Source organism: Salmo salar, chromosome ssa02, assembly GCF_905237065.1.
Source record: "Salmo salar chromosome ssa02, Ssal_v3.1, whole genome shotgun sequence".
Classification (NCBI taxonomy): domain Eukaryota; kingdom Metazoa; phylum Chordata; class Actinopteri; order Salmoniformes; family Salmonidae; genus Salmo; species Salmo salar.
Genome location: NC_059443.1, coordinates 65,751,481 through 65,773,105, shown reverse-complemented (window position 1 = coordinate 65,773,105; position 21,625 = coordinate 65,751,481). Strand labels below are relative to the sequence as shown.

Sequence of the window (21,625 nt, the reverse complement as noted above, 5' to 3'; positions counted from 1 at the left end):
CTGGTAGAAGGGGGAGGCCTCTGGCAGCCAAAATGAAGCCTCTACAGGTCTCTGTGTCCTGCTTGCTCTCCCTGCTTGTCCTGGTCGCTGCAGGTAAGATTACATACATTAAGATTAGAAGAAGAAAACAAATTAGTCCGTCAAGTTTTTATTACTGTAGATGGGCATGTTCCTTTGCTCAGAAAGAGGGCAAGGGGGAAATATGAATGTCAGATTCTTTGCATGAATGGAAATAGCAATGGCTGCAGTGCAGACCATATATGAGGGTTTGTGATAAAAGTGTATGAAAGGCTGATCATGAGAACATGGTCATGGAAATGTAGCAATACAACTTTGTCCTGACACGGTGTCATAGAGACTCCAGGTTGGAAAGTATTCAGACCCCTTGACTTTCTCCCCATTTTGTTACGTTACAGCCTAATTCTAAAATGGAATACAGTACATTTTTTAAAATCCTCAGCAATCTACACACAATACCCCATAACGACAAAGCAAAAACAGGTAACATTATTTTGTGCAAATTTATTACAAATAAAAAACAGAGAAACCTTATTTACATAAGTGTTCAGACCATTTGATATGAGACTCGAAATTGAGCTCAGGTGCATCCTGTTTCCATTGATCATCCTTGAGATGTTTCTACAACTTGATTGGAGTCCACCTGTGGTAAATTCAATTGATTGGACATGATTTGGAAAGTCACACACCTAGATATTTATAAGGTCCCACAGTTGACAGTGCATGTCAGAGCAGAAACCAAGCCATGAGGTTAACGGAATTGTCCGTAGAGCTCAGAGACAAGATTGTGTTGAGGCACAGATCTGGGGCAGGGTACTTCTTCAATGGAAGAAGTTTGGAACCACCAAGACTCTTCCTAGAGCTGGCCGCCCAGCCAAACTGTGCAATCGGGGGAGAAGGGTCTTGGTTAGGGTTAGGGAGGTGACCAAGAACGAGATGGAAGAACCTTCCAGAAGGACAACCATCTTTTCAGCACTCCACCAATCAGGCCTTTATGGTAGAGTGGCCAGACGGAAGCCACTCCTCAGTAAAAGGCACATGACAGCCCGCTTGGAGTTTGCCAAAAGGCACGTAAAGACTCTCAGACTATGAGAAACAAGATTCTCTGGTCTGATGAAACCAAGATTGAACACTTTGGCGTGAATGCCAAGAGTCACGTCTGGAGGAAACCTGGCACCATCCCTACGGAGGTGGTGACAGCATCATGCTGTGGGGATGTTTGTCGTTGGCAGGAACTGGGAGACCAGTCAGGATCGAGGCAAAGATGAATGGCGCAAAGTACAAAGAGATCCTTGATGAAAACCTGCTCCAGAGCACTCAGGATCTCAGACTGGGGTGAAGGTTCACCTTCCAACAGGACAATGATGCTAAGCACACAGCCAAGACAATGCAGGAGTGGCTTCGGGACAAGTCTCTGAATGTCCTTGATTGGCCCAGCCAGTGCCCGGACTTGAACCTGATAAAACATCTCTGTTGAGACCTCAGAATAGCTGTGTAGCGACGCTTCCCATCCAACCTGACAGAGCTTGAGAGGATCTGCAGAGAAGAACGGGAGAAACTCCCCAAATACAGGTGTGCCAAGCTTGTAGTGTCATTCCCAAGAAGACTTGAGGATGTAATCACTGCTGAAGGTGCTTCAACAAAGTACTGAGTAAAAGGTCTGAATACTTATGTAAATGTGATATTTCCGTTTTTTATTTTAATTAATTAGCAAAATGTCTAAAAACCTGTTTTTGCTTTGTCATTATGGGGTATTGTTTGTAGATTGATGAGAAACAAATATATTTAATCTGTTTTAGAACAAGGCTGTAACCTAACAAAATGTGGAAAAAGTCAAGGGGTCTGAATATTTTCCGAAGGCACTGTATGTAATGTATGCATTAGGGGTGGAGGAAGAGACAGAGGATGGCATTTCTGTCAGTGTGCGCTGAATGAATGAATGACTGAATGAATGATAAGTGAAAAGTTGAATGCTGCTTGTGCATATAATGCTGATATATAATACAGTGTGTGTCCAGTACTTCTGTCACACACATCTCGTGGTAATGACTGGAGCAGAATAAGTGGAATGGTATCAAATAAGTCAAACAGATGGTTTCCAGGTGTTCGATGCCATTCCGTTATGAGCCGTCCTCCCCTCAGCAGCCTCCTGTGCCACACCTATGCTAGTACATCAGAAGGGTGTGTTGGCTGTGGGTGGAAATGTCAGTGTTGCTGAGCAGTGACACCAGTGGGGGGAGGGGGGGGGGGTACCCTTGCCTGTCCTTGCTGTCACTTAATCCCTGTACCTTCCAGGCCTCTGTAGTTAGTCAGGTGGCTTGAGCCTTAGTGAGTGTGCTGCTGTAACCAGACACCATACAAACACCACAGAGACTTATAGGTACACCCACTGCCAGTGTGGGTCTGGTTGCACCCTTACTACATGCACAGTACGCAGGCACACACACACACACGCACGCACACAGTCTGCAATTAGGGTTTCACGGGATTTGCCAAAGACTATGTACAATGTAGTCCATGCATTTGATATTCTCAATTCAAAATCCATTTCTCTGTAGTTCTGCAAACCTATTTGTGTCTACATAGCTAGATAAACTGCAGCTGTAGATAGACAGTAGTCCACGTGTAGGGAAAGCCCCCAGTGCAGGACACACACACACGCTGGTACAAAGTGGATGCTATAGGACAGACTATAGCAGTGTTCAGTAGCAGCCTGTCTGTTGGACAGTACACGCTGATAATGGCTGTCCCTATATGGATGCCGCGATGGAAATCCATAATGATAGTGACAGAGCTACAGCCCCCTAGAACAGGGTTTCCCAAACTCAGTCCAGGGGCCCACCTTGGGTGAAAGTTTAGTTTTTTTGTCCTAGCACTACACAGCTGATTCCAATAATCAAAGCTTGATGATGAGTTGGTGCTTTGAATCAGCTGTGTAGTGCTAGGACAAAAACCAAACGGCGCACTCAGGGGGACCCAGGACCGCGTTTGGGAAACCCTGCCCGTTGCTGTGCATATGTGCAATAAGGCTGTCGTCAAGGCCGGTGACAATCATTGACAATCGTCAGGGAAGGAAAACGTCACTCCTGCAGAATATAGCAGTGGAATAATCCCTCCCTGCCTTCCATTCTATCGGACTCATTGTAGATCTATTCATATACCTGATTGAGACCAGTAGGACACAGGCACCATGCCCCAGGCACCTGTCCCACTCCATCCCCACTTTGATGTATTCTGCCTGGGTACTCACACTGCCAGGGCAGGGCCTTGGGTCTGGAGACCCACCAGGACCAGGTTCACTGTCCGGTGTTACATAACTGTGTAATAACAGCATTTCAATGCAACAGCCTATTTGTGCTGTATTTATTTGATTGCTAGAACAATCTTGACAAGCCCCCCCTTTCTCTCTCTCTCTCTCTCTCTCTTTCACTGCTGTTGAACTTTTATAGTGATCTTTATCTAAGCCTAGGGGAAAAACCCCAGTGATCATTCCCATATGGAGTCTCTTCATTCTCCCGTACCCCCATCCCTCCTTTCCCTCCCTCCATCCCTCTTTCCATCCCTCCGTCTCCCTAACTATGTTAACTCTAATTCAATAAGCTACTTGGCTGCTACTAACTACCAAATACGATCCCGTGGAATGCCTGTATCAACAAACACATTTTCATTTTTCTGAAAACGGGATCAACATTTCGATATGAGTCAAAATCTTTTTATTTCCTATAACTTACTCATTGTGTTTGAAATTTGGTCGGTTTAAGTAATGACTGTCTCAACTATTGCTATTGCTTACCTCCATTTCTTACCACAGAATCTTCATTAAATGATTAGGGCAAAGTAGTTAAAAAATATATATTAAGTCAACATAAACAAACAAACTGTCACTTGTTAATGAGTGACCCTGAGGGACCCTGTTACCATGCTGGTAACCTGACAACGTTACACCATTAGAATTCTTGCCGTCTGTACACACATTCATGTAACTGTGCAGACGACTGACGACGCTGTCGCACTATGTCTATGGAGCCCATCCAACCCGCGAGGGCGGCAGTGAGCACTTCATTTGGCTCCTCTGTATTTCCAATCACATTGCCTTCCAAGTTCCTGTCTCTCTCTCTCACACACACACACACACACACACACACACACACACACACACACACACACACACACACACACACACACACACACACACACACACACACACAGACACACACACACACACACACACACTTTACCCATCCACCCACCTTCAGCACACACATGCTCTCTCCCTCTCTTTCTCTCTTTCTCGTTCTCTCATTCTCTCTCTCTTTCTTGTTCTCTCCCTCTCTCTCTCTCTTTCTTTCTCTTGTTCTCTCTCTCGTTCTCTCTCTCTCGCTCTCTCTCACACACACACACACCATCTTGTTGGTTTTATTTAATTAGGGACACCCAGGGTACACTTAAGTCGGTGGGAGACTGTTTATGACCGGGGGTCAGCGAGCCAAAGGCTACATTGAATGCCAGGGGTGAGAAAGAAACACCTCTCGGGTTCTTTTTATAACCCATTACCGCCCCCTGTCTGTGGCAGACTGGTGCTGCAGGACAAATATGCTGTAGGAGTGGGCCTAAATACATACATAACTAAATGTGTAACTTAGCAGATGCTTTTTTAATGTTACTTGCGCTACACTCTTGCCGAATAGGACACTGCTTACCGATCGGATAGATCAGTGATGCCCTCTCCTTGTCCGGGGAGATCTGTGATCAGAGCCCTGGAAATCCATGTGCTTTCAGGCTTTGGCAGAGTGTGACGGAGCATCCAATTCCCTATTTAGTGCACTACTTTTGACCAGGGCACATATGTAGGGAATAGGGTGCCATTTGGTACACAGACGGTAGCCTTTTACATCCCCGTTTTTGAAGTAATACTATCTGACTGACGCTGAGGATGCACCCCCTTGTGGCCCTTCTAAATGTGGCGTATGAAATCATTTTTACATAACATATTTTTGCTATCGTTCTTTTTTTACATCCGTTATTAGACAGTGGCAATGCGGAACATGGTCTTTTGCCTGCTAATGCCTGCAATGCAGTGAAGAAAACGATATGACAACAATAACGTCTAATGTAACTGGCCCCTCTAACAGTACAACTGGCCCCAGCTTGGCCCCCCCAGTTGAAATGGTCTAGAACTGCCACTGTGAGGATGTGGTGCTGATGGTTTGTAACGAATACCTAGCCTCTGTCACAGGCCACGTGAGCAAAGCCTGGATGTCCGAGGCTAACTCATGCCGCGAATAGTTACACAAGTGGAGGGATTGAAAAAACATAACTTCAGAATACAGACTGTATCCTCTGTCCGCTTTCAGCAGCTAGATGAGTTCAGGTCAACAGGAAACTGTAATGGAGGGGTCATTTCTTCAGCTAAAAGGCCTATAAGACTCTATATCAGTCAGGTTACAAAACCATGCCTGGGACCTGAAGACTCTTGTTAGCTCCCCTAGCGAATGCCTAGGCTTTAGCTCACAGGGCTAATACAGACTTGTGGCCATTAGAAGACCCAGGCTTGAAGTTATAGAGCTCCAAAATATCTTTATTTACAGTTGCCATGGCAAAACATACAGAGGCACCCTCCTTCCATGTTACACAAACTCCCTAAACAGTTAAGTGGGGATGACATGGACCTAAAGGACCACAAAGGAACATACATCGTCACACATGTCCCCAACTGGCTAAATACCAACCTGTGAGGTCTTAGCAGGCCTGTTAGGACGGTCTGTAGTGGGATGTGTAGTGGGGTACAGTATGGTGGTGTACGGCCTCTGTGTGTACGTCTGCAGGTTCATGTTTCAAGGCAGCAGCATGGATCAGGTTGTATCCATGGCATGGACAGCTGCATTGTGATTCTCACCTTCAATGGCTGACAAGAGTTGGCTGAGATGAGCTGCATTGCTCACGGCTAGCGCCAACAGGCTAATTGCTAGCAAACGGCTAACATGGCACATGCAGTCTCATTGCCCATTGCTATCGTGAAGCGGCTAATTGCTAAGCTAAAGGCTAACGTAGTTGTATGGTGATGATGACTCAGGTGTTTAGGTGTGATTCTCAGCTGTGCTGTGTGATTCTCTATTCTTCTGAGAAGAGGTGGCACATCTTGCTGACCAATGCTAGCAGCTAGCGACTAATAGCTAAGCTATGGGCTAACCTATGGTGGCATAGGGGTTTGTAACTGTGTATGCTAACGTATACACATACCAATGCACATGATGGATTTGATCTAACGGTTTCTGCAGAATCCTCGACTTGCAGACAGGAAAAATGACGCTAGTGTCTTCTACCGGCCCAATGTCAATGTTAAATGTGGACGCGAAAAATGCGCCACAAGCCCTTTGACCTAAGATCGTCAGGCTCAAGATAAGTCGCATCTGACTCAACACACACATTGATCAAATGGGTCAGGGCGGAAAGCTTAGCACCCGTGTGACTGTCCATGATCGTTCATGGTACACAAATGGGACTCTCTGTGTTCTCTATGGGCTTCCTATTCCGGCTCTGATTCACAAGTAAAGAATTTACCTCTCATGATTGGTCGGTCATCACCTCCTGTGTGTGTGTGTGTGTGTGTGTGTGTGTGTGTGTGTGTGTGTGTGTGTGTGTGTGTGTGTGTGTGTGTAAGTGAGTGAGCTATGCCAATCCATCACCTCCTCTGGTCATTGGCAGCATTATAACCCACCAATATTACATTCCTAGTGAGTACACACTGTCATGTTTATGTGCAACGACCTGGGGTTGTAACTGGGGTCTCCTTGTTATCCTGTGTTAGAGGTTACTTACTATCCATGGCTACATGTACTTTACTGTGACTAGCTCAGATTTCACCATCTACAAACATGCAGTCTAAGCTACTCCAGGTTATGCTATATAAACAGGGGTACAATAGGGAGAGAACGCGCAGGAACAGAGTTCCCATCATTTTGACACGTAATAATATGACTTCCTGGCTCAGGGTTTGTTGTCGGAGTCTGTCTCTACAGGGTTGTCTTTACCTAGGTCTGCTCCCCTCAAATAGTCTAAGCAGGCCTACGCATCTCCATTCAAGGAGCTGAAATCTGAGTGTAGCAATCTGAGAGGGTGTTGAGTATTCAATCTGCTCTTGGCTTTACACACAGTCACACACCAAGTCTGTTCTGGACACACAGGCGTTGATGCAGGAAAATAAATAGTGGCTGTGAAAGTGTCCAGTGTGATGAATAAGGTCTATTTTGGATAAAGAGAGCAATTGGGTTTATCCGTAATGTCTGTATATGTAAGTTGATCCAGTAAGATGTTTGGAACCAATGGGTCTGTGCTTTACAAGAAGATTAAAGGAGTAATCCACTACAAAGCTATATTTGGGTATTTTCTTCATTATTCCACTGTTGATGAAGTTCAGCAATCAAGTTTTCAAAATATCGGACATTCAAAAAGCAAATTGTAACTTGCCACATCCTCATGATGATTATAAATCATTTAATGCGGCTCCTTGTGTGTCAAGTCAATACAGGAGTGTTAGAGGTCTCCAATTTTAATAATTGAAGTGGAACTTCTAGAAAGTTATAGAAATCAAACCATGATCAATAACAGAGAGGCTGTTGTCTTTTCTTTTTTCCCCTTTCTTTAAAAAAAACGTTATTTATAGATTTTCAGATATAACAACAAAAACAATACAACCCCAACGCCTCATTCTCCCTCCCTCCCTCCCTCCCTCCCTCCCTCCCTCCCTCCCTCCCTCCCTCCCTCCCTCCCTCCCTCCCTCCCTCCCTCCCTCCCTCCCTCCACTCAATCCACCCCCCTCCCTCCCTCCCTCCCTCCCTCCCTCCCTCCCTCCCTCCCTCCCTCCCTCCCTCCCTCCCTCCCTCCCTCCCTCCCTCCCTCCCTCCACTCAATCCACCCCCTCCCTCCCTCCCTCCCTCCCTCCCTCCCTACACACCCTCCACTCCCTCCCTCCCTCCACTCAATCCACCCCTCCCTCCACACCTCCCTCCACCCCCTCCCTCCCTTCCTCCACTCCCTCACTCCACACCACCCACCCACCAAGGCATCTATAAAAGTAAGTTAAATGGGAAAGAAAAACAGAAACAAACAGTAATAGGAACAAAAACAATGGAGAAAAAAGTTCAATAAAAATTGTTATCAGCACAAATGGCCACTAGAACAGACATGACAGCTTACCAACCAAAATATGCAAGTTACACAAAGTAAAAGACAGGCTCTCAAGGTATTAATGGGGACCAGGTTAAGCCAAACCTTTGTCAGGACCCATGGACAGTGTATCTAACCTCCAAAGGCAGAGATGACACCACCTCCTTAACCCGCTGCATAAAGGAGGACGACTTTGCAGACTTTCAGTGAAGAGAACAAGACGGCGAGCCAGCAGCGAGACAAATGCTTACGCATTCGCCTGATGCGTGGTAGCATTCTGGTCTAGGGGAAGTACCCCAAAAATGGCAGTGACCGTGTTGAGGCTAACAGTTGTATTACACATATGTGAGAATGCCTCAAAAATGCGGTCCCAGAGGCCTCAAAGCTGGCATTACCAAAACATGTGTCCCACAGTCACTGGACTCTGGTGGCATTTCAAACACTTGGGGTCAACATTTTGGTATATTTTTGCCAATCTGTCATTTGAGTAATGGAGTCGGTGCAAAACCTTGAACTGAATAAGCCCATTCCTTATGCAAAATGATGAGGTGTGGATACGCTCAATACTTTATATCATCTGGTAGCTCGCCGCCTATTTCATTAGATTTTTTGTACCTTTATTTAACTAGGCAAGTCAGTTAAGAACACATTCTTATTTTTTATGACGGCCTAGGAACAGTCGGTTAACTGCCTTGTTCAGGGGCAGAACGACAGTTACTAGTCCAACACTCTAACCACTAGGCTACCTGCCGCCCCCTATGTCTTGCTCGCTGTTGTCTTTTCTAACGTGGCAGTTCAGTGATTACCAGACCTAAACCCTTCACTCTCTTTATACTGACATCTTTATCATTAACAGACTCACCTCTCTCTCTCTCTCTGTCTCTCTGCAGACCTAGTGGTGGAGGCCTCCAGCCCCGATGAGCTGCATCTCCACGTGCCACTCTCCTGTGACCTCTCCTGTGACTCCACAGATGACAATGGAGGCCAAAGCTCCTCCAACGACACCCCGGCCCCAGGCTCCGTGTGTCAGTCCTGTAACCCCCCACGAAGCCTTGCTACACCGGCCGAAGAGGAGCCCCTAGCCTCCACAGAGGAGGTTCCCATGGAGGAGATGGCGAGCGAGGAGGAGGAGGCTGCATCTGAGGAGGTGGTAGCTGAGGAAGAATCTGTGGAGTCTGCAGAGACTTCAGAGGAGATCCAAGCATCAGAGGAGAGAGTGGAGGAAGCTCCCTCGTCTGAAGAGCAAGAACTGGAGGAAGCTGCCTCGTCTGAAGAAGAAGTAGTGGAGGAAGCTCCCTCGTCTGAAGAGGAAGAACTGGAGGAAGCTGCCTCGTCTGAAGAAGATGTAGTGGAGGAAGCTCCCTCGTCTGAAGAAGAGGTTGTAGAGGAGGTTGAGGTAGAACATGAAGCTGAGGAAGAACAGGTTGTAAAGGAAGAGGAAGCAGTTGAGGAAGCTGTGGCCATGGAGGAGGAAGTGGAGGTAGTTGAAGAGGAAGTAGAGGAAACAATAGAAGAACCTGCAGTAGAGGAACCTGTTGTTGAGGAGGTAACGATTGAGGAGGTTGCTGAGGAAGCAGTAGAGGAAGCAGTAGAGGAGGCAGTAGAGGTAGTAGTAGAGGAGGCAGTAGAGGAGGCAGTAGAGGAAGCAGTAGAGGAGGCAGTAGAGGTAGTAGTAGAGGAGGCAGTAGAGGAAGCAGTAGAGGAGGCAGTAGAGGAAGCAGTAGAGGAGGCAGTAGAGGAGGCAGTAGAGGAAGCAGTAGAGGAGGCAGTAGAGGAAGCAGTAGAGGAAGCAGTAGAGGAAGCAGTAGAGGAGGCAGTAGAGGAAGCAGTAGAGGAAGCAGTAGAGGAGGCAGTAGAGGAAGCAGTAGAGGAGGCAGTAGAGGAAGCAGTAGAGGAGGCAGTAGAGGAAGCAGTAGAGGAATCAGTAGAGGAAGCAGTAGAGGAGGCAGTAGAGGAAGCAGTAGAGGAAGCAGTAGTATTAGTGTCTGAACCTGTGGTGGAACCCAAGCTGGTTGAATCCGAGCCAGAACCTGTGGTGGAACCTGAAGTGGTTGAGCCCGAGCCAGAGATGGTGGTCGAGGAGGTGGCTCCAGAACCAGAGCCTGTTGTAGAGGAAGCTGCTCCGGAACCTACTCCGGAACCTGCGGAAGCCGCTCCAGAACCTGTAGAAGCAGGTGAGGTGGTTGTGGAGGCAGTGAAGGAGGAGGAGCTGGTGGAGGTGGTGGCAGCTGTTTTGGAGGAGGAAGCAGTGGTGGAAGAGGAGGCACCTGTTGTTGTTGTTAAGGAGGAGGCGACTGTTGTTGAGGAGGCGCCTGTTGAGGATGTGACAGTGGAGGATGCACCAGCAAAGGCAGAAGCACCAGCAAAAGGTATAGAGTACTGCGTTATTAGAATTTATAATTTGAACGAGAAAAACGTTATTGTCCAAACTATTTGGAAACAAACTTGTTTGTTCATATCAATGTGTCAATATTTAATCTTCCTATACTAAATGTGATGCTCATGCTAAAAGTACCTCTGGCGAGCACTTTTAAGTTACATACTGTAGAGATGGGGTTACAGGATCCTGTTATATCTCCCCCTGTCTTCTTCACAGTGCTTTGAATGCACTTCAGTGTATAGCTCTTAGGAGCCAACTGTCAACTTTACAGTGTCAACTCAAGTGTATTCAAAGCCATGATGAGCGAGTGCTACTGTAATCAGGAGACTGACATTCTCTGCCATTTGGTGCCGTAGTGTTGACACCAGATCCTATACAAGACATAGGATCTGGTCTGGCTCTTACATGATCTCTAAACCTCCATCTCTCTCTCATTCTCTCTCTCCTCTCTCTAACCACTTTCCCTCCCTCCTTTTCCCCTCCCTCCTCTCCTCTCCTCTCCTTCCCTCCCTCCATCCCTTCCTCTCTCCCTGGCCCGTGCCATGCCCCAGAACCTGATATGTGTGGCTAAAGGTGGCATCAGGAATAACCCCTAGCTGGGCCCGAAATAAACAGGACAGACATAGAGGGAGGAAGGGAAGAGATAGATAGATGGGAAGATGGACACTGATATAACAACATGGACGGATGGCTGCAGAGCCACACAACAGATGCTGTGATCAGTCAGTGTTCTGTTGTCCTGGCAGGAAGTCAATTGGTGTCATGTTCAGGGGAGATCAAAGGTGAAACGTTTAGATAGAAATGTAATGAATAGAGCTCACATGATTCCCAGTTCTTGACGACAGACAATCACATCTGTTCAACATGATATCTTGCTACCAGAAAAGTTGCAGATATAAATGTAGTGAATAGAGCTGACAGGATCCCCCTATTCTACATGACAGACAAGCATGTATGCACACTGTACTGCGTATTACAAGCATACACTGAGTATACAAAACATTAAGAACACTTGCTCTTTCCATGACATAACTGACCAGTTGAAAGCTATGATCCCTCATTTATGTCACTTTTTAAATCCACTTAAATCTGTGTAGATGAAGGGGAGGAGATCGGTTAAAGGAGGACTTTTAAGCCTTGAGACAATTGAGACATGGATTGTATATGTATGTCATTCAGATGCTTTATGGGTATGACAAAAGATTTAAGTGCCTTTGAACGGGGTTTGGTAGTAGGTGTCAGGCGCACCGGTTTGAGTCAAGAACTGCAACGCTTCTGGGTTTTTCACACTCAACAGTTTCCTGTGTGTATCAAGAATGGTTCACCACCCGAAGGACATCCAGCCAACGTGACAAAACTGTGGGAAGCATTGGTGCCAACATGGGCCAGCATTCCTGTGGAATGCTTTCGACACCTTATAGAGTCCATGCTCGATGAGGGCAAAAGGGGGGTGGGGGGTGCAACTTAATATTAGGAACGTGTTCCTAATGTTTTGTATCCTCAATGTACATCATCATGATAATGCAGGGAAATTCTACTTTCTGACTCATGTTTATGGACATGTCAAGTTTGGATTCGACCTTGGTCTGATGACCTCATAGTTGAGTTGACTGACAGGCTTTTCCTCCAATCAACAGTGGTGGAGGAGGCAGCAAAGCTCAGAGACCACTCTCACATCGATGAGATGCTCCAATTGGTTTCTGCCGAACCCTCGCCTGAGTTCGCAGGTAAGGCGCAACCGAGTTACAAGTAAGGCCCTGAGTTTTTCTCAATTCATCATTCTTCGATTCCTTCCAGTTGATCTCACCACCTCCTCAATCATATTGGAGAAGGTCCAAGAGGAGGGACCTTGGACCTTCTTCTCCAATGTGTATTGAGAAGCAGGCGAATAGAGAGGACGCAAGGAATCTAAAAAATATTAATTGTGAAAAATACCCAGATTGTTTTGGGGACCACATGAGCTGACCAGGAAAAACTCTGGTGGTGTGGTCATGTGTTTATATGTGAACAGGAAGGATTGAGAAATCTACTGGGCCTTTTCTGCTAAAATTACTGTGGAAATTGTTTCAAGGTGTGGACTGGATGGTAGTGTGTGTGTGTGTGTGAGTGTGTGTGTGTGTGAGTGCCTTCCATTATAATACATGACTACCATGACAATGAGTCAGGTTAGTTCATTCATGGTGCCTCCCATTATATTACCAAGACTACTATGAGTCAGGTTAGTTCATTCACAGTGCCTTCCATTATATTACCATGACTACCATGAGTCAGGTTAGTTCATTCATGGTGCCTTCCATTATATTACCATGACTACCATGAGTCAGGTTAGTTCATTCATGGTGCCTCCCATTATATTACCAAGACTACCATGAGTCAGGTTAGTTCATTCACAGTGCCTCCCCTTATATTACCATGACTACCATGACAATGAGTCAGGTTAGTTCATTCATGGTGCCTCCCATTATATTACCAAGACTACCATGAGTCAGGTTAGTTCATTCACAGTGCCTTCCATTATATTACCATGACTACCATGACCATGCAAAATGTATCGTCTCCTCTCTTCTCTCCCACCCTTTAAAACAAATATTTTTCAATATCTGCTCTCTTCATCTGCTACTTCTGCCTCTCTCCACCTCTCTCTATCATCCTCTCTTCATCCCTCTCTTCTATCTCCCTCTCTCCTCTCTCCCCTTCATCCTCTCCTCCTCTCTCCCCCTCATCCTGTCATTGCCTCCTCCTCTCTCCCCCTCATCCTCTCCTCCTCTCTCCCCCAATCCTCTCCTCATCCCTCTCTCTTCTCTTCCTCTCTCCTCTCCTCCTCCTCTCGACCCCTCATTCTTTCCTCATCCCTCTCTCCTCTACAGCTGCTATGAAGAAGCTGCAGCACATCTACCACTCAGCCATCAAGCCCATGGAGACGGCCTACAAGTACAATGAGCTCAGAGCTCACGAGGTCACAGGTAGCCTGTCCAACCACTTAGCATTAGCCTTGAGCCATGCTATTAGCATTTTCAATCTGTTTTATATTGACCTGTTGTCTTAGCGTATTAGCCTTTAGCCTGGTTAGCATTGTTCAAATTTGTTTATTAGTATTAGCCTTTAGTCATTAGCTATTAGCCTTCTGTTCATTACCAACCTGTTACACAAAGAACAACAAAATGCAAAATTTCCCCCGAAAAAACAGACAGGCATAAGTCTAGTTACCAACAGTCCTTGTAGACATTGGCATTAGCTATGGGGTTTCCCCAGGCAAATGGGCAATACTATACACAGTTGTGTGCCAGCTTAGTCTAAATTCTCTGGTGCCTTCGCCTGAAGAAACTGGAAAATCAATGAAACATAAATAAACTAATTTACTGCATATACACCTGCAAGTAATCGAGTGCACCCAGGAGCTCTCCAGAAAGTGACTTTGTGTGCCTCAGCATATATATACAGCTTTGTGTGGGCGACCAGGCCTCACTTAACCCAGGTTTGTTAGAGCTTGAGGGCTCCATCCATAGTACCATGATGCATGCAATGAACGCCCCCTTGTGGGGCAAAGTGTACCATTGACAGTCTACAAAAGTGACCCCCCTTCTCCTCTCTCTCTCTCTCTCTCTCTCTCTCTCTCTCTCTCTCTCTCTATCTATCTATCTCGCTCTCTCTCTAGATGGAGAGATCACCTCCAAGCCCATGGTACTGTTCCTGGGACCCTGGTCTGTAGGCAAATCCTCCATGATCAACTACCTGCTGGGCGTGCACGGTACCCCACAACAACTTTACACAGGTAAGAGCACCTGTCGCATAGCTTGGGCCTGGAGTTTCACCAGACCAACTCCTGACCATCTCTCTACTCTGACAATCAGTCAATCAATCAATCAAATGTATTTCTAAAGCCCTCATGTCACCCCTTACCAGTCAACACCGCAGACAAGGTTTTCCACTTTATCATTTACTCTATTCAACATCTTGTCTATCTACTACTGATCTGTCATTTATTGCACCCTTCCCAGTCCACTTCTCTCAGGAATACAAACATGCCTCAATGCAACCGCTTCCTTTTCTTAGTTAACTATTTGGATAGCTGCTCATATTATTGTCTCTCTTACACATTCTATCCACCCTCTCTTCCTCCTTATCTCCCTCTCTCCCACCTCTCCCCCTTGTCCTCTCTTCCTCCCTCCTTATCTCCCCCTCTTCCTCCCTCCCTCTCTCCCAGGTGCTGAGCCCACTACATCTGAGTACACAGTGGTGATGCATGGTGACAAGTTCCGCTCGGTGGAGGGCATCGTGATGGCAGCCGACAGCTCCAGGTCCTTCTCCCCTCTGGAGAAGTTTGGCCAGGGGTTCCTGGAGAGGCTGGTGGGGATTGAGATGCCCCATAAACTGTTGGAGAGAGTCACCCTGGTGGACACGCCTGGGATTATTGAGAACCGCAAGCAGCAGGAGAGAGGTGGGGGAGGAGAACACACACACACACACACACACACACACACTAACCTCTCATATACAGCCATGTGTATTAGATCATATACACTCTTTAGATATTTGTTACATGCTGTGAAGTGACAATCACAAGCAGCAGGAGAGAGGTGGGAGGAGAACAGACAGAGATTCATTAACAGTCACACTCATGCATGCACACACACACACACACACACACACACACACACACACACACACACACACACACACACACACACACACACACTCGTCACACACAATGTGTCATCGAACCATTCACACACCTAAACTATTTGTGTCCTACATCCTCAGAATGGTAACACACTGCATGCAACACCTACAAATTCACAAAAATTGAATGATGAAAAGACTTAACTCACTGTATACTACCACACCTTTGAGTCAAACAGCCTCTGATTGGTCGATCTCCTTCCCCCCTCCAGGCTACCCCTATAGCGAGGTGTGTCAGTGGTTCATTGACCGTGCTGACCTCATCTTCCTGATGTTTGACCCCACCAAGTTGGACGTGGGCGGGGAGCTGGCGACACTGTTCAAACAGATGAAGGTAAAGAAGTGTAAAGCATAGAAATAGAATTACTAGAACGGAAGTGTTGGGTGGACCGGCAGCCATATTGAGTGTACCAATAGGAGTAAAGCAGGAAGCAAAAGTAGTAAGTTCAGCATTCAATTTGTGCTTTATCAACAGTCAACTCAACTGAAATTATAAAAGAGTACATTCCTTTCTCATTCTAGTAATTGTATGTCTATGGTGCAAAGCAAAGTGCCTTAGATACCCCAATATATGGTCAGTCTTGGCCTAGCACTTTAATAACCTTTTCTAAACTCTGTTTTCTTCATTCATTCATTGATCCATCCATTAATTCATTCATTCTAGGGCCGAGAGTCCCAGATCCGCATCATCCTGAACAAGGCAGACAGCCTGTCCTCCCAGGACCTGATGCGTGTCTACGGCGCCCTGTTTTGGTCCATGGCTCCTCTCATCAACGCCACAGAGCCTCCCCGGGTCTACGTCAGCTCCTTCTGGCCCACAGAATACGCAGCCGACACCAGCCGAGAGCTCTTCATACGGGAGGAGATCTCACTGCTCGAAGACCTCAACCAGGTGAAGCTCAACCACCTACAGACATTACAGAATACACACAAACAAACACATTACACGCACACACCAGCCCATGGCTTTTCATACGGGAGGAGACCTTGCTGGTCGAGAAGCTGCCATCTCCTGCCGTTGTGCACTTGAGCAAAGCACCTCGAATCTGTGACAATGGCGAACGTGCATAAAGATGTCAGAATTCAGATGTGATGTCATTGTTTAGCACTATCCACTGAGTTGTGAAACTACGGAGCGTATATGGTTCAATGTGCCAGTAAATCAGCACAATCTACTTTTTTTTCGGTTTTTTAAAGTCCCGGTGTCTTGAAGCTAAAATTGGAATCATGTATACTGTGCTAATGACCATGCAAACAAAAGAGTCACGGAGAGCGATGTACAATTCGGCGAATTTAGCAAAATGAGGAATTTGTGATAAGTGCATGGGGGACGCCGTCTTTATGCACCTCTGCTGTTGACAATAATCTCCTTGTTCTTCTATCTTCAGGTAATTGAGAACCAGCTGGAGAACAAGATAGCCTTCATCCGCCAGCACGCCATCCGGGTCAGGATCCACGCCCTGCTGGTAGATCGCTACCTCCATACATACCACGAGAAGCTGGGCTGGTTCAGCGACCCCGACGAGGTGTTCAGGGACATCGTCTCAGACCCTGACAAGTTCTACATCTTCAAGTCCATCCTGGCCAAGACCAATGTATGTGAGAGAGTGTGTAGGGAGGGGGGGGGGGGGGGGGGTGTGTGTGTGTAATGTGTGTATGGAATATGTATATAACGTGTGTTTTAAGGTGTGCAAAGTGTGTGTATAATGTGTATGTAATGTGTACAATGTGTATACAATGTGTGTGAGTAATGTGCATATAACATGTCTATAATGTGTGTGTGTATAACTAACATGTATATAACGTGTGTATAACATGTATAGAACTTGTGTGTTCTCCATTTCTACAGGTGAGCAAGTTCGACCTGCCAGACAAAGAGGCCTACCAGGACTTCTTTGGCATCAACCCTCCATCAGGCTTTAAACAGCTGTCCTCCCTCTGTTCCTGGTCGTCAGGCTGTCTGATTGACAAGATAGAGAAAGCTATCACTGTGGAGCTCCCTGCCCTACTGATTAGCCTGGGCAAGAAAGACAGTCCAACTCCAGCCAAGGCCGCCCCAGCCCCTCCACCCCCACTGCCTGAGGCAAAACCCAAGAACCGCTGGCGAAAGGTTTGAGGAGGAGAGATGAAGAGAGGGATGGATAAAGAGAAGAGGACGGGGAGTAAAGGAAGGAAGAAAATAAGGAGGGAGGCCGAAGCCAGAGGCTGTACTGGGGTGACTCCACTTCTGAGTTTGTCTGGACTGGACACGGGGAAGAGAGGAGAGAGGGATGGGGTGGAGGATGGGTGGAGGATAGGAAATATGTACAGCTGGGGAAAAAGGGGGATTGAAGCCACATGAAGCAAATGGGAACCTTGCAGGCCCATTAGAAGTAATCCAACTAGAGAAAAAAAACGGAAACAAGTTTTTCAACTATTTAAATCAGAGACTCTTATCTTCCTAAGTGTTATTATTTAACTCCGAACGAAAACAGGGAAATATAAACAAGAGTTTGTTTTATTTCTGTTTGTTTGCCAGTTTGTTTATTTTATTTATTCAAGTTTTTCTCTTCTTCTTCATCCGTAGACAAGGAGGAGAAATACCAGCGATCAGTTACAGCATAATATTCTATTCTATTGTCTTTATTGTCATTTCAAAAGTGTCTGGATTTCTGTGCTCTTTACCAGCAGTCAGTTACAGCATTCTTCTATTGTATTGTATTTTATTGTCTTTATTGTAATTTCTAAACTACAGGTTATCTTCGTTGTCAGTGCAGTATGTCATTGCTGTGTAAGAACGCATTTGTACATTGATGCCAGTTAAATGGGCTGTAGCCTTCTCTTCCTGTTGTTATAGCTTTGCCTCAATATGCTGCATGTCAAAGTGTCATTAAAGTTGTATTTTATCCTTGTAGCTTCAGATCCCATTGACAACCGAGATTCTTGTGTCAATTCTTTAGAGAGAAAAAGGAGGGAGAAAGAAAGACAAAAAACAGACCCAATTTATGTTTGATCCAACAAGGGTAGGGCCTACATTCTGGAGGGAACGTCCTGTCCCCAGCAATAATGTAAAATTGATATGCTTCTTACTTTGTGAAGGAGTGTTAGCCAGGCCAAACACACAGAGTGGTTTTAAACCATCTTTACACACACACACACACACACACACCCATCACTGCAAGGTTCCACATCTGTCTGAGACACAGAAACCAGATCTACATAATATTAGGTATTTAATCCTTATGTTTGGTTCAACCTACACCATTACAATAAGTACAGTAAGTCATCTAGATCATCAATAGGATTTTAACTTTACAAATAATACATGATTTTAACCTTACAAATTATTTTCCTCCAGTAGCTGAGAATGTTTCATATGAGTTGATGGACCAACTGTTCAAAATTGGGAGCCAAATGTTTGATTACTGTACAAAAGTCGTAAATCAATGGAATTATGACATTTATGAAATTTTTTGCAAATTTTTGGCCAAACTTCAGATCACTATCCTTCGGCCTCTGGACACCACAAGGAAATCATACCTAGATCCTTTATGATTGTCATGGATAGATCTTTATTGCACAGAATACCACTTGTCTCTAAGACAAAGGTCAAGGTCAAAGGTCAAATGTACTTCAAATTGACTTAAGATCAGTGTTGCTCCGCCTCAGCTTGTTTCTAGGACAACCTGTTAAAAAGTTATATAGACCCAAGGTCAAGGTAAAATTGCAGGTCAAATTGACCCAGAACATCATGAATGTCACTATTCTGGTACCGGTCAAATTTTTGTTGTTGTTACGTGTTTTACACGTTTGAGACACAACCTTAGGAAAGTAGATGAAGGGTCATGATGGAAAAATTACGTAAAATAGTATTTTAGTGATTTCTAACTCAAATTGAACCGGGACATAAGGGAAGGGTTAAAAGCAAAAACAAATGGGGTATAATTTCCGCCAGTCATCTACTTCATTAAAACACTGCAGTGGCACTAGAATTCCACCAGGTGGTGCCTGAACTCAATGGCAGTCAATGGAAATGATTACCAGGGTTTATGGCACCCTATTCCCCATGGAAAAGCCCTGGCCTAGCCAAACCTAGTGCACTATATACGGAATAGATTGCCATTTGGGACGTATTACAGGTAAAGATGGATCGTGAAGTGAAGTGCTGAGAGGACATTTGGTCACATAAAATGAGCTGTGTAGAAACTAATAGGTCTCCAAACCTCACCTTATTCTGTCAGTCAGCGTGAAAACAAAAGGACAGAAATCTATCACCATGGCTACTCTAACCACTCTGTTTGAACAGTTGAAAAATAAAGGTGATATAGAAAAAGTATTGATAGGCCTACTTGCGACAAACTATCACTAACTGTTGTGAGAAGCTTGAGAACTCAGAATAAGTTCTCCTCTATCCCCAATAAATTGAGTTGCCAAAGATCTGTTTTTAGCAAATAAGAAGTCAATTTAGTCTAATACGAAGTCAATTTGAGTCCATCTAGTCCAAAAATAAGTCCATCTGAGTACAGACCAAGACTCTCCCTCAGTCATTGAGAAACCAAGCTTGTGTGTGTTGGCCATTTGTGTGGGTGGGTGTTTTTTTAATACCTATATTATAAGGATTATAGATTAGGGCGTGACCCCCACTGAATAAATCAACCCTTACAAAAAGTCCTACAGGAATCCTGCAGGAAATCTGTTACGTGTGGTGTGTGTGTGTGTGTGTGTGTGTGTGTGTGTGTGTGTGTGTGTGTGTGTGTGTGTGTGTGTGTGTGGACGTGTTTAACTAGAATTCTCCACAAGTATAGTAAACAAACAAAAATTTGACCAACTGGGGACATGATCGTGGACTACAGGAAAAGGCGGGCTGAACAGGCCCCCATTAACATCAACGGGCTGTAGTGGAGTAGGTCGAGAGTTTCATGTTCCTTGGTGTCCCCATCACCAACGATCTATCATGTACAAACATACCAAGACAGTCGTGAAGAGGGCACAACAAAACCTTTTCCCCCTCAAGAGACTGAACAGATTTGGCATGGGTCCCCATATCCTCAAAAAGTTCTACAGCTGCACCACCTAGAGCATCTTGACCGGTTGCATCACCGCCTGGTATGGCAAATGCTCGGCATCTGACCGTAAGGCGCTACAGAGTGTAGTGCGTATGGCCCAGTACATCACTGGGGCCAAGCTTCCTGCAATCCAGGACCTATATAATAGGCGGTGTCAGAGGAAAGCCCATAAAATTGTCAGCGACTCCAGTCACCCAAGTCATAGACTATTTTCTCTGCTATCGCACGGCAAGTGGTACTGGAGCGCCAAGTCTAGGACCAAAAGGCTCCTTAATCAAATGGCCACTGGACTATTACATTGAACCCCCGCCCTTCATTTGTTTTGTACACTGCTGCTACTCGCTGTTTATTATCTATGCATAGTCACTCCACCCCTACCTAAATGTAAAAATGACCTCTAACATGTACCCCCGCACACTGACTCGGTACCGGTACCCCCTGTATATAGCCTTATTGTTATGTTATTGTGTTACTTTTTATTATTTTTTACTTTTGTTTATTTGGTAAATATTTTCTTAACTCTTCTTGAACTGCACTGCTGGTTAAGGGCTTGTAAGTAAGCATTTCACAGTAAGGTCTACACATGTTGTATTCGGCGCATGTGACAAATAAAGTTTGATTTGATTTTGTTGGTCCCCACAAGGTCAAATGCTATTTGTAGGGGGTTTAGGGTTGAGGTTAGAATTAGTGTTAGGGTTAGAAATAGGTTTAGGGTTAGGAGCTAGGGTTAGTTTTAGGGTTAGGAGCTAAGGTTAGGTTTAGGATTAAGGTTAGGTTTTTGGGTTAAGGTTAGGGTATGGGCTAGGGGTTAAGGAAAATAGGATTTTGAATGGGACTGAATTGTATGTCCCCAAAAGGTTAGCTGCGCAAGACTGTGTGTGTGTGTGTGTGTGTGTGTGTGTGTGTGTGTGTGTGTGTGTGTGTGTGTGTGTGTGTGTGTGTGTGTGTGTGTGTGTGTGTGTGTGTTTGGCAACTTTCTTCTAGTGGAAGAGGCTAGCCATTTTTATTGGACTCAAAGAGTAGGTATTATTCTTCCTTCAAAGTAGACGTATCACACAAAGATCTGTCTGTGAATATGGAAACTAGATCAGTGTTCTCTTCAGGGCAATTATAGGTGTGCATACCTTATCTACTAGATTAGGGTAGGCCTTTTTCATGCACCTTCAATCAATGATATCACTGACTGTTGGAATTATGGGCACAACCCTGTTAGCGTGGGCATAGGTCTATGTGTAACAGCTGTGCAACAATGAACATGCATGTCATGTAAAAACACTGAAATCTATTGGTATGTGTACACCTAACGTGTTGGTCTGTTTGTGTCATGTGGTGTGTG

General features: G+C 45.4%; 1 protein-coding gene across 2 annotated transcripts; it reads left to right on the top strand.

Moving 5' to 3' along the window:
• LOC106590279 (sarcalumenin) lies at nt 1-18,157 on the top strand. 2 transcript variants are annotated; one of them, XM_045708118.1, is made up of 10 exons: nt 1-93; nt 9,075-10,358; nt 12,202-12,291; nt 13,432-13,527; nt 14,220-14,336; nt 14,769-15,002; nt 15,457-15,578; nt 15,909-16,136; nt 16,633-16,839; nt 17,094-18,157. In XM_045708118.1, the coding sequence occupies exons 1-10, from the start codon at nt 33-35 to the stop codon at nt 17,358-17,360; spliced, it is 2,706 nt and encodes a 901-aa protein (XP_045564074.1). In that variant the 5' UTR covers nt 1-32; the 3' UTR covers nt 17,361-18,157. The 2 variants fall into 2 exon arrangements, with proteins under 2 accessions (XP_045564074.1, XP_045564069.1); XM_045708113.1 differs by having other exon boundaries at nt 9,075-10,553.
• The last annotated feature ends 3,468 nt before the right edge of the window (nt 18,158-21,625 follow it).